Source organism: Anneissia japonica, unplaced genomic scaffold, assembly GCF_011630105.1.
Source record: "Anneissia japonica isolate Jap-2015-1 unplaced genomic scaffold, ASM1163010v1 scaffold1272_len640109_cov177, whole genome shotgun sequence".
NCBI classification, from domain to species: Eukaryota; Metazoa; Echinodermata; class Crinoidea; order Comatulida; family Comatulidae; genus Anneissia; species Anneissia japonica.
The window spans coordinates 232,332-242,998 of NW_022700814.1; the positions used below are offsets into that span (position 1 = coordinate 232,332).

Genomic DNA, 10,667 nt, shown 5'->3' on the forward strand with positions numbered 1-10,667 from the left:
TGCGGATCTCCTGCATGTTTGTGTAAACCGTTGGCGTACATTTAACATTCTTTTAGTTTTCAATGTAATCGTGTAAATATATATAATGAGATAGTGGTCTTCAATAATTAATGATAACAAAGTTCCGTAACCTTACGAAAACGATATTCATAACATATTATTTAGTAGCAATGATTTTGTTTCCTAATCTCTCACATTGTTTTTAATAGGTCGTGATCGATAGGACGAAAAATTTGCGTACCTTAATTTATTATACTTTGCTTAATCCAGAGTAGGTTCAAAATGGCAATATATTAATAAATGTCTGATATGTTTGTGGTAATACGTGCATCGCACTTTGTAAATATACGGTATGAACTTTGCACACAAACAGTGATGACGTCATTTATGGGCGTCCCATTTTCATAGAAAACTAAATTGTAATGTTTATCGCTCTTGCTTGCCGTTAGTAACAATCAAGTGCATAGATTAGTCTGTACTTGGATCGGTGATTTGTGATTTCCTTAGGGACTTAGTAGAAGCGCTGGATATAATTTGCGTAAACTTCACTTTCGAACTTTGCCATATTAAACTCTTTGCGTTCTCCATAATATTGTATAGAGGTGCATAGTGGTTGTATTGCCATAGGCTACCGTAATTAGGCTACTTGTTATAATCGTACATAGATTGGTTCTTCTGTATTTTCTACATCAGTAATGAATTATTATTATACGTGTTTAAGCAATGAGAGTTCACGTCTAAATATTCACGTACACTTTATTTCTACAATACAGCTAGTAAGGTGGAAATAGGCCATCACAATAATATTAAGCTTGGCTGTAAAACATGGTGCTCTGCTGCAAATTATAATGTAATTAATTCAGTTATGGACGTAATAAACGTACAATATCAATATGTAGTTTACCCTAGGCCAAATTTCTATTTTATACTTTAGGGAACATGTAAATGAATAGGATTATACAATAGCATATAAATAACAATGAAGATTAATATAACATGAATAATGAAACGTACTGTGACCCAACTTATTAATAATCTTTATTGTGTGGTGAGAGATTAAAACAGAATAAATAAATATTATTAAACGAATTAGTATGTATGTGTTACGTGCAAGACCGTGCGCAATGTTATGCTTATGGTTTTGATTAAATTTTGATTGTTGGATGACTATACTCTTCTTATCTGTTTGATTTTCTTATTAAGCTGCATTCACATCAGATCCGACCCAAAATCAAAGATATTATAAATAGCAGAAGATGGAACAGCTTCAGTGGAACATCCGTTCGAAATGCATTGTGGGTACACAGAGAGCAATTTTACCCCGTCCGCGCGCCGGCGCTATTTATTAATAATAAAGGTGCCGCTCGAGCTCGTTTGTTTCCTGTAGTTTCTCCACTTTAGTCAGATGGTCAAATTTTACCCCGCTCGCGATGGGGCGGATGTTCCATCGGTTTTAATGCAAATACGCGGAACAGCTCATTCTTCTGCTATAAGTTAGGCTATGTTCAGACACAACGACTTACGTTAGCGTATCGTTAATCGAGTGGTGTGAACTTGGGCGCGGCGTAGCGAACGCCAGTATTATCTCACAATCACTCGCTTACGGTACGGTAATCCAGCAACAGACCCCAGATTAGCGCACGCCACTGAGTTACGACAGTCACGCATCAGTGATTTTGAACTCTGCCAGGAATTGACCAATCACAATAAGGCAAGATGTAAACAGGAAATAAAACGCGCGATTACAAATACGAAAATTTCGCGCGAATACTTACGCTAGCGTTCGTTAATCGCCTAGTCTGGATATCTCGCTAGTTACGCCATGGATTAACGTACGCCCGGCGTTAGATACGCCTGGCGTATCTCTCAGGCCTGAACGTAGCCTTAATACTTTGCCGAAATTCGGACCGCGTTTCCGAAGCGCTGAACACCAGCGTACAGCGTCTGTATTCTTTCACACTGATTCAATTTTCTGATCCCTTCGGTAGGCTCCGAAAATTCGAATTCTGAGTGAATGCACCTTTACCAAAGATAATAAATAGCAGAAGATCATGCAGCTTCCTAATATAGTGGAACATCCGTTCCAAATGCATTGTGGGTACACGGAGGGCAATTTTACCCCGTCCGCGCGGCGGCGCTATATAGAAATATTAACAGCAATAAAGGCGCCGCTCTGGTTCGTTTGTTTTCTGCAGTTTCTCCACTAAGTAAAATGTTCAAATTTTACCTCATTCGCGGGAGGGCGGATGTTCCATCAATTTTAATACAAATACGCGGAGCAGCTCATTCTTCTGCTATGTTCTTTGCCTTTGCATTTCCATGATAGCTTAGAAATAACAAAGTAATGTGATTTACGTATTTGTACGTTGAATAATTAATTTATATTTATTTGATATACATTTATTCTACCAAAGTATGATACAATCTAATATCACATTCTGCAGTGTTGTATCGATTTTATGTTTAACTCAAATGTTTCTTTGGCTATTATGACTTGGATTTTAGTATTTTTTCGCTTTTAATGAATCTCTCGCTTCTTCACGCTCGCTTCGTAATTCTGCCTCAAGCTCGTTGACAAACATTGCAAAACTGAAACTTACAGAAGATTCTATTTTTGTCATTCATGTAGAACTGTGTAAATTTTTTCTTTTTCGACTTTTTTATTTTTATATTTACCGTTGGGTTTTATACATTTGGAGAGCTTGTCGTGTTAGAGGTGGATGCACCTGTTGATACGCTCTCTCACTGGAATTTTTTCTATTTATATTTATATGTTTTTCTACTGATGCCAGTGAAAAATCGAATAAAATAAAAATAAAAAGGACGCACTCTCTTTTACAAAATTAAAACAGCTTTTAAAATAGCAGACGTAGATACTAAAGACATAGGCCTATGCATATGTGAACAACGTATATTAGATAAACTTATAATGATCTCCAAAGATACAACTCATCCGTTGTGACAAATTACCGGTATATATTAAGTTCAGCAAATCTGGTAGAATGGTTGTCACACTAAACAATACTAACCGCCACAAAAACTCGTTCCTCCAAAGTGCAATAAGGCTCTACAATCATAACTACCGGTACCAAAGATAAATAAGGTAATAATAATAAGAATAAGAATAATAATTATAAGAATAATAATAAGAACAAGAATAAGAATGATAAGAATAATAATAAGAATAATAATGGTAAGAATAATAAGAATAAGAATATAATAAGAATAATAAGAATAAGAATGATAATGATAATAATGATAATGATGATTATAATAACAATAACAACAATAATAATAATAATAATAACAGCAGCCTCTTATGAATCCGTCGCACGATTTCATTTTTACCTGTCTGCACCGACCGAAAGTGACTGTATTCTCACTCAAATGCTTTAAGAAATGTTTATTTCTTTGACGAATGTCTATCAAAATAACATTACAAACAAGTTCTTATATTAATAGCTATTCATCGTGTCCGTACTGTACTGCCTGAAAGTAATGTCGCTAGCTAGCTCTCTGTGAGTCAACTCGTACTGCAGGAGCACAAACCAGCATTTGCACAGCTAAATGTAAAATACGCACGCATAGTGATCATATCACTATAGCAACCAATGACTGCTACAATAGTATCAAAACCATGTCAAAACTTACATTAAAAGACGGCGATTTGACTTATAAAGCAATTAGTAGAGCATGCATCGTACACTAGCGGAAAATTATTATACAATTATTACATTATTATATTTATTATTATATTATTATTATGAAATATAGTCATATAATACGTTTGAGCCCGCGTTGTTGCGAACGATATTCATCCTGTGTAGGCGCGCCTATTGCGTCTGATATCCTGATTTAATGATGAGGACTTTAAGGGGTGTCGCAGATGGACATGCTAAACATGGCATAATGGTTGTACTTGTTGTACAACAAATGACCTGCTGAACTAAGTCAGGCAATCAGCGGTATTGTGCAGCGTGGTAATGCTATATCTGTCGTTTGTAGCATTGCTGGTATATGAACCGTGTAAGCTATAATATCACTTCTCTTTTAGAGTCGTTACCTTATTCTTCATTGAAAACCAAGCAGACAAAACAATACTCAACATTCCAATAGCAAATATGACTTTTGACTTGAATAATTGAATTCATTCGACCTTATACTTTGTACGAATATAAACTGTAGGCCTATGTAGTAGTGATCCGTGGAGTCACACTCAGATGCCTCCCCACTGGCCGTCATTACATTCATCTAATGCGCTGCGTCCGTTCCATTTCTCAGTGGATTTATTCTAACACAGCAACAAGATACAATTGTTCCTTGTGTTTGTTATAAAAGAAAGGAAATTGCGAGGAAATTCAGTATTTTAGAGACCGGAGCGGATAGTAACGTCGGATAGGCTAGCATTTCAAGAAATTCGATTCTGTTTATAAGAAGTGATGCTTCGTTTTATTCTACATTTCCAGAACAACGGACACTGAACAACCGGTGTGGCCAGCGGTGCGAATCAAATTATGGATTAGTGGGCGTGGTCGGTCAAAACCTCTCGAAAGTGTTCCAGGGTCCCCCGAAAATATGACAATTTGGGGGTTTCAAAGGCTCATTTAATCAATTTAAGGATCCCTGCCCCCTCCCGTGCTGTCGCCACCCCTGTGGCGTTCCTACCTAATCATCAAGCCCTAATTTACCTTCACCTACCCCTCCCCCACCCACTCCCCAATCCCCATTTCAAGGCTCCTGATACACATGCAGGTCGGGAGGGTGGGGTAGGCTGATTTTTCCAATTGAAGATAGTTGGGAAGATCCCCATGACCGGGGGCGGGGGTCTCTCGAGCCACTCGGAATCCTTGATTCTCAACATGAGGATCGATAAACTCAGTGTGTGTTACTCTGTATAAAAAAAATTCATATAGGATTCAAATCCAGTGGCGGATCCAGGAGAGATTTTTGACAGATGGGCGATGTACCACCTCAGCCCCAACCATGGTGGCGATGAAGAAAATGTATGATTTTGGTATTACATATCTGTCATAGCAATGGAATATGAAACAATATAGAACGTTATTGTTTTAATTACAAATTTAATTCAAACTTATTCGGCATCACATAAAAACATAATTACGATATACAAAATGCGGTAGAGACAGTTAAAACATCATTAAAAAGGGACAGATGCCAGGATAGCCAATAAAAGTCTTCAAAAACAAAAACTTATTTCCAATGTGGTCAGGTACTGTATTAGGTCGACTCCATCAAAAATGTATTGTATTTGCATTGCAAATTATTGAATATGTCCTCATTGTTGACTATTAAGGCCAGTTTCACATTTGTAGTTCCCCCTCCCCCACCCTTAATAGGGGACCCTATTCAGGGGGTATCCATATAAAGGTGACACTTTTTTTGTCCCTAATGTGTTTCCCCTATAATAGGAGTTCTACTGTAATTTTATTTAAATTGTCAACAGATGGGTGTATCTCAGGAGTTATGGCGATGGTGATTAAGAGAATGATGACGACATAGGCGATGGAATAGTTGAGTGATGGAATGACAAATGACATCAAAATAAGCCCACAATAAATGTGGCTAGAGCAAGGGCAAAGATCTTTTGAGAGGTAGAGTTGGAGTGGGGGAATTCGTGACTCTACAGTCATCTAACACCACCATGGTGAAGAAGAAACAGTTCCTCTAGATGACCGAAAATCAGCGTGACTCTACAGTCATCTAACACCACCATGATGAAGAAGAAACAGTTATATATATCGTACCATCATAGTCAAAATATAGCATCAACAAATGCCCCAAGTTTTTTTTTTTATCACAAACTTTTAATAACAGTTGTTTCACGGCTTAACATCATATTCGCTCTTACCATTTATACAGTCCATTTCAAAAATGTTCAGGCACATACTTGATAGACTGTTAAAAGGTTATGTAGTTGAGGTGCAGGACAATGCAAAAAGAAAAAAAAAACAGAACAGACTTGATGATGTGGTAGAGTAATTTGAAGGAGATCAGTGGCCCTTCACTGAAATGCGCTTTCCTGCCTATGGCCAATGTGATAGGGTAGGCCTAATAACAGATAGAGCAAGGATTTTTGGATGAAATAATTTTAATTGACCTGGTATCAAATTTTGTTGGGTTTCATTTATGACCATTTTTAGTTCCTATGCATGTAATGCAATAGGGACTATTGTATTCACTTTTTTGCGTGTATGTGTATGTATGTGTGTGTGTAGACATCTTCCAACATTTGTTTTACTGACAGTTACATGCCTAATGGTACACTTGGGATTAGTTTACTAACTAGCCATCCATCACTTTATTCCCTTTGCACTCAATCTTGTCATCCTGCCCCACATTGCCGTCAAGGTGTCATTAACATACTAGTGCAAACAGTAATAACATAACAAAGTATTGTGTTTATTGATATTGCATTTAATAAATAATAATTTTGATATAAAACCAAATATTATTATATTACTCTAATTTTACTTTTGCCTTATATATTTTTTTTACATTTGACCCAAACTGTTTACTTCATAAGTTTAAGTTTTGTTGATCACTATTAAAGAGGGGCGGGGGGGGGGGGGGGGGGGGGGGGGGGAGGAGGGAAGCAGCGCCTCCTTGAATACGTCCCTGCGAAAGTTGAAAACAATCCATAGTAATAAAAGTATCACAGTTGATGTATTAATTAGGCCTATAGGCCAACATTTTCGCTACTGCAGCATAACACAGCAAACGGCCTAAATATGTTTTCAAATTTAAATATTTCGTGTATTAAATTCAGTCATATAACTTCACTATTATTCTGTATAGGAACGTTGACGCCTGCTAAGGAGGTTTAATATAATATTGTTGTTTAGTAGGCCATGCCAGCACCCCCACCCCCGATATCGTTTCAAAATACTGTAAAATGAAAATACTGTATACCTACATAGGCCTGCATTTTTTTTTTTTTTTTATGATTCTACTAACTTAATTTGCCTATAAAATAACATAAACACCTACAAAGAAGTAGACCTAAACATTTCTTACGTGAATTATTATTAATATTCATAATATTTTCAATTAATTAAATTATCTTTTATCTTTTCAGATTGATACGGGTAAATGGTGAATTACCAATGCTGTTGGCTAAGCAGGTTTATATACACAAGTGTCGGATAAATAGAATAGAACCGATGTGTTGGTACACCTATTAAACCATCACCTGGAATTTAAAGAAAAATAATATGGAGCTCTAGAAACAGAAAGACAATGTTTTTGATCGGACTATTGCGATAGGCCTACTGCGCGTTATATAAAGGCAACGCGACTGTGTAATGGATGGCGGGCAATTATTGATCAGTGCGTCGGCAGACGTCACTCGTGCGGTATCTGAAGATAATGTCGCGGCTAGAAGCAAAAGGAATGATAAATCAGTAAAAACAAAGAAATCAAACCGAGAAAGAAAAAAAAGTTTATCGTCATCAAAAGATCCGTCTAACGAGAGACCAGCGCACGATGTTAAAACGTCAAAAACTCTCGAAAATCTCAACCAAAACACAGACGCACCGCCCGGGGGACGTAGACGTGTGCGTTCCGCTGACAGTGCAATATTCGCCAAGAAACGCAAAAGGAGGATGGTGAAGAATCAAGTCGTTGGTGTTATAGAGGACTTAGAAAATGTAATATACGAAATTAATTCCGTTACTTCTGAACTTAGGGGTGTTTTAAACCAAATTGACCGTGTGACGTCGCATCTAGAATTGTCTGTCGATGGATTAGACATTTCCGAGGATAATATATTTTTGAAATCTTCCAAGGACCATAAATCTATACAAAATTCGAAACAAAGATCAGTTTCATGCGCTTCTCTGGCGACGATGAGTCGTTACAAACAGGAAATCAACGCGTCAACACAAACGCATAGGAAATACGAACCATCATTAACGCGTCACCGAAGAGATGTGTTCTCATCCAAAGATAAAACAAACGCATCCGCTAAAGAACTTACTCTGTATCGAAAAGGTGAAGAGAGAAAACAACCAAAAAGATTGGATAAGTCATCTGTAGACCTTTCAGAAGATTCGCATAGTCTGCTATATTGCTCACAATTATCTCTAGCCAGTAGTGTAGGAAAATTCCCGTCCAACAACGGCAGTTTAGCCGCAAGTGTGTCTTCCATGACTGGGATGTTATCATCAAGTATCAATAGCCTTAATACAGGGTACAACACGTCCTTGGAAGAGATCGACTTCGGGATAAGTTGGAGAAAGAGAACATCACCTCGTCATAGCGTCACCGCCGATTCTTCATATCGAACTTTAAGCGAAACTAATTCTCTTTACTTCGAGGATATTCTACTTCAGCATAACAATAACTCATTTCAATCACTTGCCCCTGTTGATTACAACACGAATAATGTTTCTGCTTGCTGTACGTGCGATAAAGAGTTTAATATACTTGGTATAGAGAGAGGAACGGAATCACCTTCACTGTACCGTCCAATTTTCTCAACGACAAATTCAAGACGTAGTCGCTCAACCACGGCTTCCGTGTCTGACGTCGGTTCTCAGATATCCTGCTTCTCCAGTGAAGATCTTCTGAAGGATTTTAGTGCCGATTATGACAGAGATATCAATACTTGGACAACATTTGCCCTGGTGCATATTGACGCAGACGAACTAGGAGACTGAACGTAAAACATTCGCATAGCTAGAAAACTAAACTAAAAATTACAATGACTACTGATAGGCTGTTATATACTTATGAGATTGTTGAACAGCTGTACCTACCATGGGAATAACTACTAATTGCAGAATACTACCGAAGAAGATTAAACCTTTTTTTTTTTAAATTAGGACACCCCTATAATGTCACTCGCTCTTATCTGGCAATCTAGTGATCACGTGATTACTAAGGCGTCATGATAACGTTTTTCCCCATAGGCCCTAAATGAAAATTCGATCATTATTCTTCGTTTAAGGGACAGAGTTGAAGGCTCTTATATCAATAACAAGCCCAAGAGCGCGAAATTATGCAGACGATAATTGATTAATCTGACACGTAAACATACACACACCTGGTCTCATCTAGAAATTTACATCAGTGGCCAGCATACTTTACTATTTATCTTAAACAAAATAGACCTAGTATTTTTTATGTAATGCGATTTTTAGAAACGCTTGTGAAGTATCACTCGAATTTAACACGTAAATACAACTTTACAATTCAACTGATAAAAAGAGAACACCACAATCTTGGATACTGACTAAACAATTTGTAGCTATCTAAATATAAACATTATTGGTTAGTACTGACTGACAATGATCGATTTTCTACAATATAAAAACTTACCTTTTAATAAAATTTTGACGTACGTTTCGATACCATCCATATATAAGAAGATAAAAAAAAATCGAGCCATACCCTAATAACGTATGATACAAAGCGTATCCCACAAAGATGAAAAGGTTGGAGTGGGGGATTGGGAATGGATAACTTAGCTGGATAGAGACAAAGGAAGAATAGTTGATGAAAAGGAATGACGCATATAAGGCTGGTTACCATTGGCCTACAGCAGGAGGACAAGTTTGGAAATAGACAGGATGGATAAAGTGTGGTAGTAAAGATGCAATGTGCAGTAGGAAAGTGCATAAGGAAACATAATTAAGCGTTAAGAAATATTTAAAAATAAACTTATTTTTTATGTCACCTAATTTATGGTGATGTTTTCTAAATTAACCAATTGCCATGTTTATAGTGAGTTACAATGTTCCTTTAAAAGACATACTCGCAATTAGATTCGTTCATGATACTGCTGACGTCATCCCATTGCATCAAAGACATTACTTATGTAGATTGATTAACCCTAGAGCTGCAGGTGTATTTTTACGCCATTGTGGGGGGTCAGCGGAAAAAAACTCATCCATGTTGGAAATATTTTTCTTCACTCTCACACCTCCTGCTATAGCCACTTCCCCCTCCCCATACGCCTGTTCTTGATATCTATTCTATCATATTCAGAACTGTTGCAATAATCGTTTTGGGTTGGGTCGCTACGTTAAACTACGACAGCTTGTATAAATGTGTTTTCAAATAACAGTATTTATTAAATTGTCATACAATGGGAATGGATGAATTAGAAATAAAGAATTTGTTATTCATAAAGAATCGTTTTAATTGCTTTTTACTTTCTCCTTATAAGGTTATGTTTGTCGGTGACCGACAGCCCGTATGGTTTGTACAGAGAAACCAATAATACACTGCACGTATTGGGTGTAAGGGGGGAATAGAGCACCGATTCTTGGATATTGCTGCTGAGGTCCCACAAAATGTTGGGACAACACAGTGCTTGTGGGACAAGCGCTTAATCCTATCGTTGGTTTTGATTTGTTAGTTAGGTTTAATTTACAACTAGCTTGGTCCATTGCGTTTGTGTGTCGGGCATTTCCCCCAAAAAGCCATAAGCCGAACCGAAAACAGTTGGGGGTTACGAATGTAGTCAGTGTTAACAAATTAAAACTAATACAATAAAAATGCATTGGTTCATAACATAATACCACGATGCATCCGCAAGAAGACTAATTTTTATTATATTTTGGTCTTTGTTGTTTTCTTCTTTGTTTTGCTATTTTTTCTTGCGAAACTCTATTCAATTTTTAACGTGAGATAAAAAAAAGGGG

The 10,667-nt window shown here is 37.1% G+C and overlaps 1 protein-coding gene across 2 annotated transcripts in view; it reads left to right on the forward strand.

Annotated features, from left to right (window-relative positions):
- The window catches only part of LOC117103444, a 13,019-nt gene extending 2,864 nt beyond the window's left edge, over nt 1-10,155 (forward strand). The window contains exons 1-2 of one of the 2 annotated variants that reach the window (XM_033244005.1): nt 5,594-5,612; nt 7,097-10,155. In XM_033244005.1, the coding sequence (XP_033099896.1) occupies nt 7,323-8,678 (1,356 nt within the window). In that variant the 5' untranslated portion in view covers nt 5,594-5,612; nt 7,097-7,322 and the 3' untranslated portion in view covers nt 8,679-10,155. Of the gene's footprint in view, nt 1-5,593; nt 5,613-7,096 lie in introns of those variants that run through there. The other variant, XM_033244003.1, reaches the window with a different exon arrangement.
- Nucleotides 10,156-10,667: the final 512 nt, after the last annotated feature.